The sequence below is a fragment of the Pantherophis guttatus genome, chromosome 4 (genome assembly GCF_059756535.1).
Source record: "Pantherophis guttatus breed Tessera chromosome 4, ASM5975653v1, whole genome shotgun sequence".
Classification (NCBI taxonomy): domain Eukaryota; kingdom Metazoa; phylum Chordata; class Lepidosauria; order Squamata; family Colubridae; genus Pantherophis; species Pantherophis guttatus.
In genome coordinates, this window is record NC_142066.1 from 29088219 (window position 1) to 29110308 (window position 22090).

Sequence of the window (22090 nt, forward strand, 5' to 3'; positions counted from 1 at the left end):
TATTGTACTTACAAATTCCTTGTCCATCCATCTTTATTTTTGCTTTGATTCAGTAAAATCAACTTCAGACATTTTTGGGTGGTTTTTTTTTTTGTTTGTTTTAGTAAAAATTATTTACTACAGGAACAAAGAACTGCTTAGTCATCAGTATTCATTAATGTTAGTCGATGGGGTACAGGAGTGGATGGGTAGGAAGCTGCACCCATGTTTTCAGGGAATCCCATATTATTGGGAAGAGAGGTGGTGGTCGATGTAGAAAGGGTGGTCAGAGCAACAGATCCTTCATCCAGCGTCCGCTTATACGGCACAGGTGGCTCAGCCCACAGGTTTTTCACAGCCAGATAAGCTAGGTATCCCTATGGAGGAGAAGCGGTAACAAGTCAGGTACCTGTAATCTTAGGTAATTTTATGATAAGAAATTTGATCTTGTCCTGGTTTAGGATGATATTACAAAATATGGTATAATAATTAATAAAAATATTAGCCTTCCTGAAATAACTGTAAAGATTATGGAAAAATGAAGTATTTAGCTTGATAAGTAATATATTCTCTCAACTATTTTACAACAACCACTTTGTTTCCAACAGAAATAAATGAAATATGTTGAGTTTAATCATTTTAAAATGAAGAATTGAAAAGAAAAAAGTTTTCCAGAATAGGATTTTTAGGAGAAAATTGAGAAAACAAGTATTGGGTCCTTAATGTGACATGTATGTATTCTGCAGTGAACAGAATATCTGCGAATTAACTATTCTTCCCACTTATTGCAATGCAGAACAATATTTGGATAAAGCTACAAATATAAACATCTACATGCTATAAATATCCAAATACAATTTTAAGATATCATAAATATCAAATGCAATCATTTCCCCCTATTAAATATGTGTACTTCCTGAACTAAAATGTACATTTCAGTATATATTCAGAGCAAATGTGAGTAAAGTGAAGCCATAGAATTTAAAATAGTATCAAAATATTGACTAAATATCCTGTGTAAATTCCAGGACAAATTCCCATCAACAATTGGGATTTTATAGCATGGTGCTATGCCTCAAAAATATTAGCTTTAAGATTAGGCAGCTAGGCTAGTAGAGGATTAGAGAGGGGGAAAAACATGCAATAGCATCTACCTATCTCTTTAGATTGGAGGCCCGGATTCTTTGAGAAAAGCAAGAACATCTTTTAGTCCAGATTGAGCCCAAACTTCCCCCCCTACGTTATATTATAAAAGTCTCTAATTCATATACTCTCTTTATGAAGTCTCCTACATATCAAAATAGTATCAATGACTATATGCTATTATTCTCAAGGGCCACATATATGGTCAGCTGGATTTGAGTGAAAAACTAAATCCCATAAGGTCCTTTGTAGTAGATAGGAAGCAGTCTTGTCATGGCTAGATCTAAGATCAAATTTTCCTTGGCCACTAATTATTTGGAACCACTAAAATTACAAGTGCTCTTTATAACCATATCTTGCAGAGCAGTAAAGTAATTGGAGTCCTCAAGGGAAAATATGTATCCTTGCTTTGGATACAGAGGTAAGACCTGTTAGACTTGTTATTTGCTAGAGAAACATTAACAACTACTATGACAAATCACTAAATTCCCAAATGAACATTATTGGTGCATATTCCATTCCCTTTTATCATATAGGTAGAACCATTATGGACTGGTTCTTAAATCTTGCATATGTTCTGCTGATATTCAAAATAGGCCTTTCCTCAATCCAACCAAAAGGTGACAGTGCATTATGAACTGGGAATATGTTTCCTCTTACTATTTAAGTGAACTTGATCAGATGTGTGGGTCAAGATAGGGTTTGCCCTGAATTAAATGTTGAAAAAGTGTGTTTTAATATACTATTTTCAGTTCCAACCAATTTATACTGAGATTTTTGTCCTTAAATTAGCAAACTTTGGAGAAAAGAATCTCAGTGACTCGGATTTGATGAAAAAGGCTCCTGAAAAGATTTACTCTTTAAGTGAGTTATAGAAATGCACTAGCTAACTTCCCTGGGCAATGATTCTGTTTCTGAGCTGTTACGATTCTCTGAAAAAATAGAATGAACCACCAAAATGGTCTGAATACTTTCTGGCTAATGGCACACAATCTAAACAACTTGACATTCAGGATGTATGTAAAAAGACAAGCAACACCATACCCAAATATAGACCTACAAATGCTTGATTTCCCATATGTTCCATCTTGCTTGAAATGGCGGTAACTGTATGTTTAGGGTCCCAATAACCATCTTGAAAAAAATAATTTTTCTTCCATATCTGTCAAAAATCCGTATTTTCTGTAGGCAGTGCAATATTTTTTAAATATTACATTGTGCTGAATGGTAGACCTGTCAGTGTGTTATCAAGGAAAGAGGCTTTTAATAATCCATGTGTAGGATACATAGGACGGAGACTACTATGTCATTCTTTGTCTGAAAAGGCTGAAAGATAATGATTAAAAGTTCGGGAGAAGGTGGGAGAATGTAATTGTAAGATCTTGGAAGAAAATTTAGATCACCAAGAAAAATGCTAAGGACTCCCAGTTGGTTTGCTAAGAAAAGTGATCTTATTCTTGCATAAATTCAACTAAACAGGTTTAAGGGATTTTTAGTTGAGGCAGTAGTATTAGGAAAAGAAATTGTATTTACCCAATAAAACTATATTTTCCTCCAAATAATTATTGGTAAATTGGAAAGGGTTTTTCCATATTGCTTTCAACAGTTGAGCAGGAGCGGCAACTCATACTATTGCTACCAAAAGGTATAGGTGACTGATTATTTGGAATATTCCTAATTAATATTCCTAAAAGTTATTAGGGGAGACTATTTGCCTGCTTTTAGTAATGCCTAAATCTTATTTATTTATTTATCAAATTTCTATACCGCCCTACTCCCGAAGGACTCAGGGCAGTGAACAGCCAAGATAAAATACAGATAATACAAACATTAAAAATCCATTAAAATTATTAATTTTTTTGGCCAAAACAAATTTAAAACACCCAATTTATAAACAAATTAAACGATTTAAAAATTTAAAAGAGCCTTGGTAGTACAGTGGTTTAAAGCACCCTGTTATTAACACATCTGCCTGCAATTACTGCAGGTTTGAATCTTACCAGGCTCAAGGTTGACTCAGCCTTCCATCCTTTCTAAGGTAGGTTAAATGAGGACCCAGTTTGTGGGGGCAATAAGCTTGACTTTGTATAAATATACAAAAGTATGAAGGCTATTGCTTAACGCATTGTAAGCCGCCCTGAGTCTCCGGAGAAGGGCGGCATATAAATCAAATTAAAAAAAAAAGGGGGGGGGGGTTAGGCCAGGCCAGCCTGCTGAAATAAAAATGTTTTGAGAGCACGACGAAACGTGCGTAGATCCGGGATCCTCCGTATCTCTGGGGGGAGCTCGTTCCAGATGGTAAGTGCCCCCACAGAGAAGGCTCTCCCCCTGGGGGCTGCCAGTCGACACTGTTTGGCCGACAGCACCCTGAGAAGCCCCTCTCTATGGGAGCATACTGGTCGGTGAGAGGCTATTGGTAGCAGAAGGCGGTCTCGTAAGTACCCTGGTCCAATGCCATGGAACGCTCTAAAGGTGGTAACCAAAACCTTGAAGCGCACCCGGAAGACCACCGGGAGCCAGTGCAGCTCGTGCAGGAGGGGGGTCTTGAACTTTCTCTTCCCTTTCTTCTCCAGTTATCTGTTTCCAACATCTCCAGCTTTATTTCCCCCCTTTTTCTTTCTTTGCACTCACCATACATCTATTCAGTAGCCTTTCCTCACCTTTATTCTAGGGAGGTGGACTGGGGGCTGTTGTTGTGGGTTTTTTGGTTTCCTTTTTACCACTTCTCCTAAAATGGAGTATAATGTGAACATCATGTTTGATAGACTGCAGATGATGTATATTTTAAAAATAAATTAGGCATCTTATTTTACAGGCAATTAATGCTAAATCAAGAACCAGTTTGGTGTAGTGGTTAAAGTATCAGGCTAAAAACTGCAAGACTGTTTCTAATCTGCCTTAGGCACAAAGCCAACTGTGTGGCCTTGGGCCAGTCACTTTCTCTCAGCCTTAGGAAGGGAGCAGTTGGCAAGCCACTTTTGAAGAAAAAAAAATGCAACAACAACAAAACTGCAGGGACATATCCAGGTAGTCTCTCAAAATCAGACACAATTGAACAGAAGAAAAAAATTGGTAGCCATTAGATTTGTATTAATTATGCTTTGTATTGATCCTTCCCCTTTTTTGAGTGAGTGTGATAAATGGTAGGATTATTCCTTTACTTATTTATTTCTGTGTACTCTTCCTTGGAGTACCTTACAATTCAGGATCTTCTTCTTTGGGGTATTTTTTTTTGGGCAGGAGTATATTTTTTACAGTCTTGACCCCGTTAAGTGCCCCTATACTCAACTCTTGGAAAGCAGTTTATTGCCACCAAGCTTTTAAAAGGCTTTAAGGAATCCAAGACACTATGAAACCATCTGGTTAAATTGGTGATAAAATTATAAAGCACTCAGAAAAACACAACTTGCAGAAGAAAGATCCACATCCCTTCTACAAAGTTTAGTCTCAATTCATTAATTTCCTGTTAATTGTGATCATCTCTCTTCATAAGTGAAGGAAACTAACAAGAAATCTGCAATTTTTCTGTAGTCTTTAAATTAAGACTTTGTTCAAAGGTGTACTTTCTGCAAAATGTACTTAGTAAACTGGCCGAGTAAGCAGTGGGAATTAAAATGCTCTGAGCTTGGCAGGAGGTCAAGTAAGTTGTTACCAATATGGTCTCTGCTGGATGTAAAATGTATGTTAACTGTTCAGTCTTCCTGAGTTAAAGAACATCATTCATGGACAAGCCTGAGTTCTGAATTGCTTGACTTTTTTCTGTGCCAAGTTTGTAAATAAATGAGTACTGCTATTGCCTGTACATGAAGGCTTCTCCTGATTGATTCTATATTTTTGATGGGAAATGTGAGTCACCCAGTTCCTTAACAAATGAAGGAATAAACCTGCTTCAGAACTCATTCCTGAGCTATTTTTCTCATTCCCAGAAATTAAAGAAACTAGATTTTAATTTTAAAGTTTTGAAACAGAGAGTAACCATATTTTCCTCATTGTTGTATTTCTATACTTAAAATACTAACATTCCAGAAAATTAGCGTTTAAGATAGATTGGTTTGATGTTTTCAATATGAACCATCAACTTTAATTACAAGTCTAAAGGAATCAGGGGTCCATTTCACAGTAATGCAAAATTATTTATGCCCTGGAAGCAATCTTTGCAGAAAATGGGTGACCTGGGTATGATTCCAATAAAATAGAACATTGTAGCTCAGGGTTGAATTGTGGGGTCCTTGGTGCTCTCTGAGCTTGGTTTTTTTCATTATCAGAATTGACAATGTTCCCTAGTTTGGTAATGAAACATCTGCAAGAAAACAACCAAGCTCAGAGCATCAAGGACCCCTGAGTACAATAGTACAGAAAATTAGAAAGAAATTCAACAAATAATGGAAGACACAGAAACAGCAGAAAGCAAACAGAAAATGTTGTATATTTTTTTCAATACACAAACTTGAGTTATCTTGTATAAGCTTCTGACAAAATCTGAGGATAGTGCAGGGATACAGAACCTGTAGTGTTCTAAATGTCACTTAACTACAACTCCCATCTCCCTTCTCTATTAGTAAGCCATTCTAGTGAAGGCTGGTAGAAAATTGGAAGTTCAGTGGCATCTGAGGAATCATAAGATCATTAGGTTTATAATATGATTGTCTATTCGGCAACCACTCCAAATCTAAGTGTTACATAGGAGTACTAGTTCGATTTAGTTCAGTCTAATACATTCTTTTGAAATACCTACATTGTAGCAGTACATTTAAGAATGATCAAATACAAATGTTATGCATGCTGAACCAAACTGTTTACAATTAAAAAAATTAATTTCATTGAAAAGTAAACATCATCCACTATGGGATTATCCTCATCTGATTTAATGAATAAAGTAAATGATATATGCTTCCTTAAGGCAGTTCATTTGACCTTAATAAGATGAAATTGCCTTTGTGGCTAATGATACTCTGCAGGGATGTACTCTGCTTCCATGGCAGACTCATTCTGAAATAATAATGGATGTACTTGACTGACTCACCCAGCATGGAACAGAAAGGAAGGCAAAGGCAATACTAGCCCGTGCAGCACTAGTTCCCAGCAGGTAGGAGTGAGTTGACCGGTTCCACTGATTGGTTAGGATACAGAATCCAATAAACCACAGGCATGTCCAAGTCACTGAGGAAAGAAGATGACTAAGAATGTGACACAAACAAATAAGTTGTGTGTTAGCATAAATCCTGTGAGACCCACTGCTGTATCTGGGGGGAAAAATAGTATTTTCATTATTTCTTTTATTCTTTTGCCATACCCTATAAGGACTTCTAGACCACCAGTGCTTAAAAATTATTGGGTATTAGATTTTTTTTATGTTGGCACTGTAAGAAAATTGAGAGTTCTTTAATGTTTTTGACATCCAATGATAGCTTTGTTTCATTTTCAAGCCAGCATATATTAAAATAATTTTGGAATACATTATTCCAAGATTATTTAAATAAGATTTAAATATGATTTAATTGATAAAAGCTGAACTATATTCTTAAAATATGAAATTATTTCATGAAGTTTGGCTCTACTGATAAAGATATTATATAAATGGACTAAACTCATCCTTCTATTAAGGAATTGAATCAGAATCCAAAATCTATTTTTGAAACATTTTCTGTTCTAAAAATGATAAAATAATGTCACTACATGGTATAGATTTAATAAGTGTACTGCTCTTCACTGCCCAGCCCCAGTACAACTCCTTAGTGTAGAGAAAGATAAATTGTATATTTAAAAAGTGATTACAGGTAGTCCTCAGTTTATGACCACAATTGAGCCATCTAGTCATAAATTGTTGCAGTTGTTGATTACCATGTGATCTGACTCCATTTTACAACTGGTTTTATGATGGTTGTTACGTGAGTCACTGTGGCTGTTAAGCAAATCAAGGGATGGTTAAAAAAACTCCACATAATCATTAAGTGAATCAAGCATATCTAATATCTGCTAGAAAACGGCAAAAAGCATTGCAGATTGCACTAAAGCGACTGTGGAATGCTGCAACTAGTCATAAATCTGAGCTGGCTGCCAAGCGCCTGAAATGTAATTGTGTGACACAAGGAACGGGTTTGGTAGTCAAGGATGAATCAAAAGTAGTTTTGAAGCCCTTCATAACTTCAAATGTTGAACAACTGGTCATTAAGCAATGAGTAACTGTATGGTGATCAAGTTGTTGACTTAGCAACCATATTAAAAAAAATTCTCCATAGTGATCAGTCCCTACATGAGCTATCAAGTCATTTATCAGTGAACCCACTAATAATTGAGTCTATTCAGCTTGCTGCTGGTCATCCTCTTCTCTTTCCTTCTACCTTTCTCAGCATTAGAGCTAGGTCTTATTATCTAAATAATGTAGTTAATCCTTTGTAAATATTAATAAGAAAGTGTATACCATTAGTGAGATCAATACATAAATTATCTTAAGGTCATAGTATTTTTTTGAGGAAAAAGAAAGCAATTTGAAATACCAGAAAACAAGATAAAAAAATTAAGAGACCTAAAACTACAAAGTGACCAGAACGTTTCTATCTCTTCCTTCCACAATCATTGAATGTGTATTGTTTCCTCATTAAGAAAACAGAATCTTGCCTTTAGTTTCTCAAAGAAACTTACAGGAAATTATCAGACATATTAAAACAATAAATAAAGACAACAAACAAAAATAAAATAACTACAGAGGGCCCCAAATTATCTGAAGTAAATTTTTTAATAGAAGATCCCCATGGAAAAGGAGAACTTGTTTTCCCTGGAAACAAGGTAGAAAGCCTAGAAATGTGCCCATTTTCATCACTATTTATTGCCAATACAAATAATAAAGGAACCCAAAGAAGATCCTCGGAAACCATTTTAATAACTGGATAGGTTCATTTGGAAGATCAACAATAGTGTAATCACAACATGGTCAAATGTAGATCAAATCTAACAGCAGTTGGATTGTAAAATAAGGTTGACATTTTCATTTTGATAGAACTTGTGATTTTAATGGGGAGGGTGGTTGCGAGACACGACTGTAATAGCTTGCTATCTGGGGGGATAGTATAGGAGTGAGAAAATATGAGGACAATTTTGATAGATCTATAAAGTAAAATATTTAGAATATTGGGGTTCACAGGCATCAGTTATCTCCTAATTATTGTTAAATATTGAAATTTAACCCCATGATTATTTTCAAAATAACAAAAAAACTACTCACTAGAGAAAGTAACATCCAATATAAGGATAGCATACTTGAACTTGTGATTAGTAATGCAAGTATCATAGACATCACAGCCCAAAAAGAGGAGACACTGGAGAAAAGAAAGTACGCCAACTGTGATGCCATAGCAGCAGGCTGCCCCATTATCATTAAAAATACAATGTAGCTGGGAAGAGGTTGTCAAGTTTTGATATCCTTCAGTCACCAAGGAGGCAAATATAACCAGAGAAAACACCTGAGGCAAGAGAAAAAAATGGGCACGTTAAATATAAATGTTGGAATACTATGTGTTCCATGATATACATTTTTTGCAATCAAGTCTAACTGATCCAAGCATCATTCTTTTGAATCTGCACTGAGGCAAAGAGAAAAATCAACCTGATCATTCACCTCTTCTATAGCCAACATAAGGAGCAGGGAAATTGTTTTTATCTCTGAGGGTTACCTTTACCTTTACCTCTGCCCCCAAAGGACATACATATTGTCTATAGCACAGCTGAAACAAGGAAGAAAAACAATGGTGGAAAATAATTTTCCAAGTAGTCTACCAAGGTGCTATTCTCCTGAATTTTCTATAGAAAGGAGGCATCTCCTTCTCAGGACAAGCAGCTCAATAAAAAACTGTGTATAACTCAGGAAATTTGGAGACTTGAGCCAGTGCTGAATCATACTGATGTTGGAGAACAGACTGACTGCATGCAGTTTACATGCTTTTGGCAAATATGCCAAAGGCATGTCTTGAAGATCTCCATAGATTTGATAGATATTTGGTGGCATCTTGTGCTTTAAATGTTCCCTATATCAAAGAGATTTCATCAGACATTAATTTTATTCAAATCGTTTGTGTCTTTGAACTTAATAGCTGGATCCTAGTTAAAAAACTAAAATAACAAACCTTATTTTACAAGTACTGTAGTATGGAAGTGAGGTAGTCACATTTGTATACAAAATGATTACACTAAGTGAAAACAGTATAGTCAAGACATATGTAATTATTATTCAAATAGTAGAATTTGGTCAATGAGAAAATGATGAATGTGGTCACAGACTAGAAGGCAGGCAGGTCTGCTTCCTACAAGGAAAGTCTCATTGAAGGAAAGCTTCTTCACAGGAAGACAAAAGTTGTTCCAATTCCCACTGCTTTTTTGCTCATCCATGGCCATTCTGTTTCTCGTTTTAGTCAGGAAATATCTATGTAATGACCCAATGGGTCACAGGTTATCTACTTGTTAATAAAGCAAATGACTGGATTATATTTGAAAATAAAAATATTATGGCTATTGCTGATATAGTATAACCTATCCTAATAATGTGTATTGTTATAGCCTCTTTTTGATTCCCAACTATTATGTTAGAACACTATTCTGATGTTAAAACTGCATCAGAGACAATACGTGACCCCAAATATAGAAGAAGCCACCATTTAGTCAGTACTGTTATTTTGTCTCACCCCTGCTAGTGTTCTAGCAGCAATCTGAGGTTGTATGAAGAAGTGCACCATGTCATGGTCCGAAAGGTCCCGCAAGACTGAAGCCATTTTTCTCATCCTGTTGTTGTCTTTTTGTCATTAGAACAAAACTGAATTTGGAAGGTTGCTGTAAATTGAAGCTGAGAAACATTATCTGAATTTTAAGAATACAAATATTGCTAAGATCCTATCTACCAACTGAACATTTTTTTTAAAAAGTTTTTTTCAGAGTTCTGTTCTTGCCTTAGCACATCCCAACAAATCCTTAATCTACCTATCAGGCATATGGAAGGTCAACAAAACTGTGATTATTAAATATTTAGAAGCAATGTATAGAATTTTCCATTATCTTTTAAGATGACTTTTATTTAAGAAATATTCCTTTAGTTGCACAATAACTGAACTAGCAGCTTTTAATGAGTGATAGCCAGTGGTAGGATTCAAGTAATTTAACAACCGGTTCTCTACCCTAATGATTTCTTCCCACAACCAGTTTGCCAAACTTTCTCAGAAAGTTAACAACCGGTTCTCCCAAAGTGGTGCGAACTGGCTGAATCCCACCACTGGTGATAGCCATATTTTTAATATCTGAATTTAACAGTATCATTCTATTTAGGCAGTTACACTTTTGTTACCATCACTCCAAGATATGCTCCAGAGCCTCAGTTATATGATGAGTTTATGCAAACTTTGAGTATATAGTTAAATATCATTTTCCAGTTCATATTTAAATTTCTTAGTAGAAAAGAGGGCTAGCACCCCAGTGCTAGCACCCCAGTGATGGAGCACAATCAAATACTACTCAATATGCCTTTTCATTTTGTTCTCAGAAGCTAATTTCATAGTAAATATTGCAAATCTGTTTAGTTTTATCTGAAAAAAACTATGTGCAAAAAAGTTTTATTATTCAAATTTATTGAGTTATTCTCTTGGAAGGAATAAACTTACCTATACACAGATTTACTTCTCTATAGCAAATAAGAAATTGATCTATAATTTTAAATTCCATGTGTAAATGCAGCTCTAAACACATTCCTTTGATTTCTTTTCCTACCTGAGAAGTACTGAAAAATAATGGCTAGTTTTAGCAGAGGATCTGTACTGAAATATCTGCTCAGCCAGACTTACAGGCCAATTTTAAACTAGGCAGTTTCTCTGTTAGAATAAAATGAGGGAAAAGGAAAGGCGTGTAGCGGATTACTTGAGAAAGATCCATTTAAAGTGCAATTAAATATATTGAAATAAGTTGCTCCTTTGGGATAATTATACTGTTTTGTGTTCCTCAATTTTTAACCACGGCTACATATATTCTTTGCCTTGGGGAAAATATTGTAACAAAGAACCCAACCTGTGTCCCTTATTTTTAACTCTCCTTTCCTCAGGCAGAAGTTGGCTTCAATCCCTACTTTACTACCGTATTTACATATGAATATGGACGTCCAATATATCCTGAAAATGACAGATGGAAGAAAGCTAAAAGGCTCAAAGAAACAGTATAAGGGACTTCACGATAAAGCCAACTCAGAAATGAAGGACACAGCGCTTTACATTTTCCTGATCATCCTGGAACATTTCAGAAACGTCCTCTTTCCTCACTTACCCCTTGGGGAAAGTGAAGGAAATGAAGATTTTCCCGCCTTTTCGATCTTGTCACGTGCCCATGGAGGGAGGGGAAAAACTCTTGAGAGAACTCGAAGCCTGATTGGTCAGGAGAGCTGCCAGTGTCTCATTTCGAACGCTGGAGCGTTCAACAGGGCAGTTGAAAATGACTGTTGGGGGTGGGAATTAGAATGACGCCTGAGAGGATTCTAGAGAACCCCGCGTGCGCTGAGGAGGAAGTGCAGTCTTATTTCGTCTGTGCAGTGTTGGGCGCATGCGCATCATATTAAAACCGAACGGATTGGAAAGAATTTCCGATACTGTGGAATTCTTTTGATTGTTGCAAGCTCCCCGTGGTTCGGCCATAGAGACAGGAAAGGAAAATGGTATAGAGCAACCAACTCGGCTTCTCTTAAATCGAAACGTTTTCAGTAGTTCACATTTAGTAAAAGACGAATGATACAGAATGTCTCCATTGTGAGCCTCGACGGTATTTTGCAGAGGCTGAATCACAACAGAGTTGATGGGCAAACAAGTTTTACCCTTTGCGGGTAGCTGTTTTATATTTTCTATCTCTAGATTATGAGCTCAGCGACAAGCGACGTAAGCCACTGCGCAAACGCACGACGCAATCTGAAGTTCACCGGGAGTAGCTAAAAAGATTAGAATTGCGGGCGGAAGAAATAAAGAAACATTGTGCGCATGTGCCCCCAGATTCAATGTCAGGCTTCTTTTTAAAGGTCAGAGCTCGTTGCTCCAATAGTGGACTTTTTTTTTTCTTTTGGTCCGAATTGGATCTGTAGTTAAAACGGTTTTTGTGTGCGTGTGTGTGTGTATTTGTGAAGAGGGAGAAAAAAAAATAACCTCCTTGGTTTGTAAGGTGGGGGGGGGCTTTAATTTCAACAGTTTGGATAGCCTGATGAATTTGACTTTTAACCCCTGTTGTTCTGTCCTGTTCTGTTGCTTTCACATTGAATTGCGGGTGGTGGTAGTGGGGAAAGTACCTTGTCTTTTGTGCATGGTACCTCCATGTTAACTGAGTATTCTTTGCCTGCAGCTTATCAAAAAGATAGATTTGCTCTACTTGATTTATCAAAGCTTTCTACATTGGCTGCTTTGAAAGGTGCCTGCCACAGCTCTTCAAGCAGTGGGGTTGCAAAATAATGTCAGCTTGAGGAAATTTAGCCTATGAATATGCCTGTGCTGCCATTTTTTAACTGTTAAGCTTTGGACTCTCCCAGAATGCTGAGCATAACCCGGTTAGCCCTGGGGACCAAGATTATAGGGTTGTCTTTGCGTGGCAAGGCCTCCCTTGCTTCCACGATGGTGAAATATCGGAAGATGCGGAAGCCAACAGAACCACATAACTGGGCAGTGGATTATCAGGAGAAATACATCCCGTTTTCCAAGAACCAACTGGTTGAAGCCCTGGTAAAGGTAAAAATAGGCTTCTGTGTCAGTTCTGACATCCGTTGAATGCATTGCACAACAGCAAAATTCATAATCATCCCTCTCGGCTTTCGGAGTGTTTCGGTGCCTCAAAACAGCATAAACAATTTTTACAATGTGCGGATAGTGCTTAGTGAAATCATAGAAACAAGCAAAATGTATCACCCCTTCTCATAGACCATGGTGGGCAAATGTGGCCCTTTTACAACCTGTGGACTTCAACTCCCAGAGTTGAAATCCACAGGTTGTAAAAGGGCCACATTTGCCCACCCCTGTCATAGACAACACAAGCAGCAATAGTATGAAGTGTTATACAGTAATATATTGTATACTGGTTTACTTGATGTGCATGATGCATTCGGATTGCAAAATGTAATTTCTCTTGACCCAGTCCATGCTTGCTTTAGTATACCAGGTGGGATTTTTTTTAGCAAGTTATCTGCAATCTTGATTTTAGAATCTAATTTTCCTTCATTTCACAGCTCTGGAGGCAGCTCCCTTTTGCCTGTTAAGTAGGGTCTGTCTTCATGAAAATGTGGAGTATGAATTAAGCCGATCTTAAAAAACTTGCTTCGATGGGGCAACCTTCTGAAGTGATGAGATGGGCCAAATGGGATGAACCTTTGGAAGAGAACATTCTGAATAGACGAAAACATTTCTTGAAACAAAAGTGCTATTCATGTAGAAATTGAAGAGTAGAGGAAACTGGCTTAAATTTTATTAAACAAATGTAAAGAAATGGAGAAAAAGCATAGCATGTGGAGAGGAGGCGAAGGCAGTTATCCTATATATGCTGAGTGACATGGCATGAAAAAAATGAAAGGGTGACAAATTACAAGCTTTTGCAGATATAAAAGGGAATGAAAGAGGAATTCTAGTTACAATTGGTAGCTATCTAAATTCCTTGATGGTTGAGGAACGGCAACGCCCTAATGTTATCCTTGAAACCCTTCATGTTTCCTTTGATCATTTGATATATAGGATCTTTTATGATTAAATCTGAAAATACACTTTTCTCATTTAAATGGGAAGGCTTATATTAGAGAGACTCACTCTAGAAAGGTAGAATGGCCTTTACCAGACAAGCAATCCAGATACTTAGCACAGATTATAAAAAGTTGACCTCTAAGATCTGGAGTGTATTGGACAATAATGATCTGGAGAATATGAAGCGAATTCTTTTGAACTTACTACTAGGCAGATAGAGGTTATACAATGTATAAGCCAGGGGTCAGTAACCTGCGGCTCTGGAGCCGTATGTGGCTCTTTCATCCCTCTGCTGCGGCTCCCTGTCACCAGTCAGATCCACAATTGATAGGGCTTTCAGTTAGGATAGGTAGAGGAAAAAGGAAGCTGCACTAGGAGGAGACTCTATGGTGGGGGGAACCAGACTTCCAGTTGGCAGAGGAAAAAGGATGCCACACTAGGAGGAAACACTATGGTGGGGGAACTTGACTTCCAGTCGGGCGAGTTAAAAAGGACGCCATGCTAGGAGGAGACTGTATGGTTGGAGGAACCGGACTTCCAGTCAGCAGAGGAAAAAAGGATGCCGCGCTAGAAGGAGAAACTATGGTGGGGGGAACCGGACTTCCGGTTGGCTGCAGAATTGAACGGGGGGCTTCCGGTTAGGGCCTTTGTGCCTCTTTGAGTGTTTAAGGTTGCTGACCCTTGGTATAAACCCTTTGCGCTTTAGACCTGGATTAGTGCTAAATTATAATGCTTATATTCCCATAAGGGACAAATTAAGGATAATGATCCTGCCATATAAATTTACCCACCTTAATAATGATGTATGAAACTTCTAGAAATCAGGACTTTTTTTTTCTTGCCCAGGAGTTCTTTACTTTGTGGCCACTTCTGCTATAGCCATGGTTTAAAAAGTGGAGAAACATAAAAGTATGGATTGGAAATCTGAAGTCTGTTTTTGAAATATACCATTTTTTCTCTCATTGGTGGAAACACAAAGCTATAGTTGAATATGTAAATTTCATTACAGGTAGTCCTCAACATACAGTCCTCACAATTGAGCCCAAAATTTCTGTTGCTAAGTGAGATATTTCTTAAGTGAATTTTGCCCCATTTTACGATCTTTCTTGTCACTCTTGTTAAGTGAATTACTTCAGTTGTTAAGTTAGTAACATGGTTGTTAAGTGAATTTGGTTTCCCCATTGCCTTTGCTTGTCAGAAGGTTGCGATCACATGGCCTAGGGATACTGCAACTGTCATAAATATTAGTCAGTTGCCAAAAATCTGAATCTTGAGTATGTGACCATGAGAATGCTGCAATAGTTGTAAGTGTGAAAAACCTTTTTTTCAGTGCCATTGAAACTTCAAACAGTCACTAAATGAACTGTTTTAAGTCAAGGACTACCTGTATTGTTATAAAGATGTTTGAGATGCGTGTTGCTATTGAATCTGTTAAGACGATTTTCTAAAGCCACATATTTTATGTCAAGTCTGATTATCTATCTCTCCTAAACTGTTATAATTTCAAGAATATTTACTACTTTGTACCTCTTTTATTGGATTTTTTTAAATGGAACTTTCTACATGCAAAGCCTGCATTCTGTTATTGAACAGTGGTTCCTTCTCTTAATAGATCAAAATTTACAATCTGGCATTGTACACAAATATTCCAAGATACATTGATTACTAGAAATGTTGGCTAGCAGACCTGTTATCCAAAAATTCATCTGTGGAGACCGAACTCTAAAAATATGCCTATACCTCAATGAAGATTCAGACATGCCTATTGAAGAATTTAAGCTATTTACCATTGTAGATTAGTCTTGAATTGGGGAAAGAGGAATTTCCCAGTAGCTATGACTGCAGAATTCCTACTCTGAGTATTATTGCAGGTCATGTTCAAAAACATTTATCTCAAACCAATTTTAAGATGTATTATAGAGAAGTGGCTTGAAATAAATGGAAAACTGTAAAGATAATAGTGCTGCAGTAAGGTGCTATATAGGCTACTAATTGACTGCTACAGAGATGACTGTGCACCAAAACTAAGTAAACAGTTGTATTTATTTTGGTACTACCCAAGGAACGCCTCAATAAACGGACTGCTTCTTATGACCATTTAGATCTTTAATCAGGTCCCTTTTCTCCTTTCTCAGGAGTTCCATTCTTCTAATCATGAAGAACGCAACTCATTCTTGCAGTTTGTGTCTCAGGTGGACTCATCCCTTGTACACCGATACTATTCTGTTTTGGAGAAGCTACAGGTAGTTGCAAACTTTCTTTTTGCAGGCAATTTATAAAAAATGTTCCAGTCTACAGGTATGTAGAAGATTGCAAGGGAGATGACTGTTAGACAACAATTATTTGTAAGGGTTTTAATATTACTGAGCATCCCCCCCAAAATATATACATGTATTTCTTTTTTAAAAACAACAACAACAACATAGCATTTTGCCATGTTTCTAAATAAAAATAGCTCCTTATCAAGTGGGATGACAGAGAAATGCAGGTCACTGTGTGTTTCTTTGGTTTGGTTGCTTGACTTCCTTTGCTAATAACAGGTAGCAGCTTCATTTCCTTATACAGTGGTACCTTGGTGCTCATCGTTAATTGGTACCGGGAGGCACAGTGAGCACCAAAAACGAGTACCAAACAGATTTTTCCTATAAGGAATAATGTAGAGAGTCACAAGGCAGCCACCAATGACAAGTTCTAGCTTTTGCGTTGAGTGCCAAAAAATGATCAATACTGGGACAACATTTTTGCATCAAAATACATTGAATATAAAATTTGACGAGTTTCAAAGCAGATGAGTACCAAGGTACCACTGTGATTAATATGGAAATCGAAAGGATGGAGAAATGGATCCATCCTCACTATCTGTCCTTCCATTATGAATATGAGGTCATGGCAATTTGTCTCAATCTTGAGCATGGGTCAGATAGTAAACTAGTAGTCTTTGATTTACAACCATTTGTTTAGTGACCATGCAAAGTTACAATGGCACTGAAAAAATGGACTTACGACCAGTCATATCACTTATGGCCATTGCAGCATCTCAATGATCACAAGATCAAATTTGGGTGCTTGGCAACCAACATATTTAAGATGCTTACACTGTCCCATTGTCATGTGATCACTCTTTGTGGCCTTCCCAACCATCTTCCCATTAGCAAAGTCAATGGGAGAGGTTGGATTTACTTAACCATGACGAAAAAGGATATAAAATTAGGAACAGCATTAAACAACCTTGCTTAGCAATGAAATTTAATTACCTTGCTTAGTAATGGAATCCCATTTGTGGTCATAAGTCCAAGACTTCCAGTAAAGCCATTTCTCAGTCACAAACTGAACTGTGATTTGCAGTAAGTGTATTTTAGAATTGATCCAGCACGTCTGAATCAAGACCAATAGCTACTGGATATATTATGAGACTGTTGCTTATCCCAAAAATGTTATAGAATGCAGGAATGTCTGCAGCTGTTCCGATAGCAACTTCTCCCGTTGGCTTTCACCCTCTGTGGGGATTTTGTTTTGAAAAAAGAAGAGCTGGGGAGAATTAGCTCTCCTACATCCTGCATGTTACATTTCCAATCTTGAGCAGGAATCAAGATTGACATTTATTTTTTTGCTTGCCTGAGCAAAAGTTACTAAAATGCTGATCCCAAAGCAGATGAAATGATAAACAGTGACCAGTATAATTTTCTGTTCTCTAGTATAGGGGTCTCCCCAGCCTTGGCAACTTTATGACTTTTGGACTGTAGACTATGCTGGACTATGGATTATGTTGGCTGAGGAATTGTGGAAGTTGAAGTCCACAAGTCATAAAGTTGCCAAGGTCGGAGATACTTTCTCTAGTACACTTTTACTGCACGAGAAACTGGAAGAAGAGTGATAGCATCTTTCCTGACTAAAACATTAAATTTTATGCCCTTTAATAAAGTGTGTTATTGTAGTCAGAAAAGATGTTGCCAAACTCCTGCGGAATTTTATCATCACTGACTTAGATGACTGCCCTCCTACAACATTTTCTGGATGAGTGTCAGTGAAATGTTACATTCCTTATCCTTGGTGGGTGAAGAAAAATCTGCATTCTCTGCCCGTTCAGCATAGAAACTAACTGGTAGAGCAAAGACAGAATACAGGTAGTCCTTGACTTACGACCACAATTGAGCCTAGAATTTCTGTTGCTTAGCGAAACACTTGTTAAGTGAATTTTGTCCCATTTTTGCCCCAAACATTTGTTAAATGAATTTTGCCCCATTTTATGATTTCTTGTCACAGTTAAGTGAATCACTTCAGTTGTTAAAAGTTAGTAACCCGGTTGTTAAGTGAATCTGGCTTCCCGATTAACTTTGCTTGTCAGAAGGTTGCAAAAGGTGATCACATCACCCCAGGACACTGCAACCATCGTCATAAATATGAATCAGTTGCCAAGCATCTGAATTTTGATCACGTGACTATGGGGATGTGAGTATGAAAAATGGTCATAAGTCACTTTTTTCAATGCCATTGTAGCTTTGAGCAGTCACTAAATGAACTGTTGTAAGTCGAGGACTACTTGTACTTCATTTCTTCTGCTTTTTCACACACTGTTGTTGTGATGATGATTTCAATAATATGTTGCTCCTAGTGACCAGATATAGAGCAAATATGCTGTATTAATACTAATTGCATTAATCCTCCCACTTATGCCTTCCCCTTCTAGACACACTATACACCTATTGATCCTGACCGGGACACACTGCAGGAATTCCCTTTGACAGATGCTGAACGGTTAATAAAAGAACAGAAAGTTTTGGCCATGATGGAACCACTATTGGATCAGGCCAACTTCAACAAGTTGTCAGAAGAAGCACTGGCTTATGCACTGATTGTCAATCACCCTCATGATGAAGTCCAGGTGTGGCCTGCAATAAAGATCACCCCCACTCCACCTTTTTCCTTCAGGGTGTCCCATCTGTGTTACATATGATAGGGGATGAAGGGGTCCTGAAATGGTAAAACAGACTAACATTTTAAATGCAGATAATACCTCATGGATTTTTCCCTGAAATCTCAATTACTCAGGTTCTCTTCCTCGGAATGGGTCAACTTGCTGTTAACTCACCATGGCCAACTCATCACAGCCAACTCGCTATGGGACAATTCAACAAATACAAAAGATAAATTAATTTCAACGGAACCATGGCCAATAATAAAGTTAATCCAGAAATACAAGTTACAATAATTTCAATGAAAACATGGTCACTAATAATAAAAATAACTGAATGAAATGATGGATACAGTGTTGAATTGTCCTGCGGTGAGTTGGCCATGGCGAGTTGATTGTGGCAGGTTATCCTAGACCTCTCTTCCTACCCTCACGTTTTCCCCTGAGGGCTTCTGTTTGTCAGCATCGTTTTTATGTGTGATGTCTCTGACTGCAAACAGAAATGGAGATGTTTTTGCTTAATCTCATTATCTCAAGCCAGACCTATCATTTTCCAGCACTTCTGTCTTTTGAGACTCTTATAGTAAAATGTAAATCCTATCCCTTTCCCGCCTCTTTTAAAGTTTGGTGAAGTGGGATTTTCTTAGGCTGGGGTTGCGCACAAAGGCAAATTACATGAGTGGAAACAGAATCCTAGAATTTCTTTGGATCTCTCCAAGTCCACAGATAAAAATTTCACAACTTCTTAGTATTATTCAGCCTTTTGCTTTGCCTTACTTTAACCTTGTTCAGCAGGATATCTTTTGAAGGCAACTAAGAAACACAGTTTCTTTCCCGTATAACTGGTCTAGTGCCAATCAAAAAGTCTTCACCAGGATATGAATGACAGCTTGTTTGTGTTCCTCAACAATCATAACTGCAATTGATCATATTAAGAGGCATATACTGTCTGATGCTGGAGAAAAGACATGTTAATATTTAGCCTTTTTCTCGATAGATTTGTCTTATAGCTTGTATCACCATCTAAAGTTGCCTATGTTGTACCTTATTCATAATTAACATGTAGCTCCTTTATTAGAAAATTATATGCTGCCTATTAACTTCACAGCTTTGGTTGTCTTACAGGATATGGTGAAACATTGCTACTATCAAGATATACTATCAAGATATCTATTACATTGTTACTATCAATTAAGAAATGAAATGCAGTTAATACATACAGAGTACAAAGTTCTTTCTGGCTAGTGACAGGATATCTTGGCTGCTAGAGATCATAATTTCCTTTATATTTTGAAGCTGCTGAGGGAGTACCATCACCAGGCAGGTAGATGCTGAATGGTATTAAATCTAAAGGAAGACTTACACTTTTAAAAAAAAAGTTTTTTTGCCGAAAAAAAAACCATGAATCATGTATTTTAATAGTTTGCTTCCAAAATTTGATAGTATGACTTTTGAAGGCCACAAAACAGAACTTTGGGGATCACATTCCATTCACAGTTTGCCTATCCTTTGGTAGATTCTAATTTATTTGTTTGTTTGTTTGTTTTGTATTTGCTAAAAAAATATATAAAAATTAAGAAAAATTAAAGAGTCAAACAAATTGTTCTACTGGAAGCATTACTGCTTCAGTCAGGAAGGCAGTTCAGAGAGTGATGAGGATGGCAGAGAAGATTATTGGCTGTTCACTTCCTTGTCTGGGACGCTACACATCCTCTTCATGACCTGTTTTCCTTGTTACCTTCTGGGAGGAGCTTTCGTGGTATCCAAAGCAGAATATCTAGATTCAGTGACAGTTTTGTTCCATATAGCATCAACCTTGTAAACTCTCAAACTTCCTCTTTCAGCTCTGTTTTCAAAATGGACAGTGATTAATATCTATGTGTGTGTGCGTGTGTGTATACACACACACATACATCCTTTTGAGAGCAGGCAACAGAATTTTATTTTTAATGTGGGCAAGTGTGCTCACAGGAAAAAAATACTATAAAAGTTATCTTTTATCCTATCCTATCCTATCCATCCTATCCTATCCTATCCATCCCATCCTATCCTATCCTATCCTATCCTATCCTATCCATCTTATCTTGCTTATATAATTTGCCTTTGTGCGTAACCCCAGCCTAAAAAAATTCCTATTCATCAAATTTTAAAAGGAAGAGGAAAGGGATAGGATTTGCATTTTAGCTGTAAGAGTCTCAGCAGACAGAAGTGCTGGAAACTGATAGGCCTGGCTTGAGGTAATGAGACTGTAAGCAAAAACTTCCCCCTTTCAGATCGCAGTCAGAGAAATCACACATAAAAATATTTACATTAGGCATGGAATTCCCTTTACAGATGTAGGGTCCTGCTGCCCTGTTAGCATCCAAGCATGTAACACATATGTCTTGACATCTTGAGTTTTCTCTTGGTAGACGGGGGGCATGTGCCCATGTAGTTGAAAGTAACTACACAACCCGTTCCTGAACAAGCAACAAAGAAACTTTGATATTCCAGTGTTAAAGTGACGTTTTCTGTCTTAAGCCAGCAGTATTCAACAGCTACTGCAAGATATATAAAATTTATTACACTTTGCTTCCTGTTACTTTGGAGGCAGTCAGATGACCCACTGAACCTGGGATCAACCTGAATCTATTGGTTACTTCAGATTGGGGCTATCGCTGACTCTTCCTCTCAGATCTCTGATGCACTTCACCAAGGCCATAATTGCACATAGGTAGTCCCCAACTTACAGCCACAATAGAGCCCCAAATTTATGTTGCTAAGTGAGAAATTTGTTAAGTGAGTTTTGCGTCATTTTATGACCTTTCTTGCCACAGTTGTTAAGTGAACCACTGTAGCTGTTAAGTGAATCAGGCTCCCCACTGACGTTATTTGTCAGAAGGTTGCAAAAGGTGGTCACGTGACCCCTTCATAAAGGTCATAAGCCTGGAAAATGGTCGTAAGTCACTTTTTTCAGTGCTGTTGTAACTTCAAGTGGTCATGAAGGAACTGTTGTAAGTTGAGGACTATCTGTATTATTTTGGCGAGTGAGAAAATCCACCCCTTTTAAACCAGATTGGCCTGTTCTAACATCCCCTTCTGGAGTTTACAGATCAGCTACAAGTTGTCAGATGGCTGATTCAAAGAGATGATGAATATGAAACCCATTGTATTTTCCTTAGAGATCCAGTTCAGGGTAGTGGTTAAGGTACTGGCCTAGAAACCAGGAAGCTGTGAGTTCTAGTGCCACCTTAGGCATGAAAGCCAGCTGGGTTTCCTTTGGGTCATTCAGTCACTTCTGTCCCAACTCACTTCAGAGGATTGTTGTTGGGAAAATAAGAGAGGAAAA

General features: G+C 37.4%; 2 protein-coding genes across 8 annotated transcripts in view; one reads left to right on the forward strand and one right to left on the reverse strand.

The window, feature by feature from the left end:
- On the reverse strand, positions 1–11961 carry SYNGR4 (synaptogyrin 4). 5 transcript variants are annotated; one of them, XM_034419467.3, is made up of 5 exons: positions 11416–11961; positions 9798–9942; positions 8345–8582; positions 6146–6282; positions 1–356 (listed from the first exon to the last, which is right to left on the reverse strand). In XM_034419467.3, exons 2-5 carry the CDS (start codon positions 9891–9893, stop codon positions 138–140), a joined length of 690 nt encoding a protein of 229 aa, XP_034275358.1. In that variant the 5' UTR covers positions 9894–9942; positions 11416–11961; the 3' UTR covers positions 1–137. The 5 variants fall into 5 exon arrangements, with proteins under 5 accessions (XP_034275358.1, XP_034275354.1, XP_034275356.1 ...); XM_034419463.3 differs by having other exon boundaries at positions 9798–9955; positions 11416–11530; XM_034419465.3 differs by lacking the exon at positions 11416–11961 and adding an exon at positions 11164–11251 and having other exon boundaries at positions 9798–9955.
- TMEM143 (transmembrane protein 143) overlaps positions 11656–22090 on the forward strand; it is a 24596-nt gene continuing 14161 nt past the window's right edge. Inside the window, exons 1-4 of one of the 3 annotated variants that reach the window (XM_034419460.2) lie at positions 11656–12154; positions 12656–12851; positions 15986–16093; positions 18538–18732. In XM_034419460.2, the coding sequence (XP_034275351.1) occupies positions 12657–12851; positions 15986–16093; positions 18538–18732 (498 nt within the window). In that variant the 5' untranslated portion in view covers positions 11656–12154; position 12656. Of the gene's footprint in view, positions 12852–15985; positions 16094–18537; positions 18733–22090 lie in introns of all 3 variants that reach the window. The other 2 variants (XM_087891847.1, XM_034419461.2) reach the window with 2 other exon arrangements.

Coding starts and splice junctions, on each gene's coding strand:
- SYNGR4 (XM_034419467.3), bottom strand. CDS start 9,893: ATGAGAAAAATGGCTTCAGTCTTGCGGGACCTTTCGGACCATGACATG. Junction 8,583..9,797: donor CTGCTAGAACACTAGCAGGG/GTGAGACAAAAT, acceptor CTCTTGCCTCAG/GTGTTTTCTCTGGTTATATT. Junction 6,283..8,344: donor ATTGGATGTTACTTTCTCTA/GTGAGTAGTTTT, acceptor TTCTTTCCTCAG/TGACTTGGACATGCCTGTGG.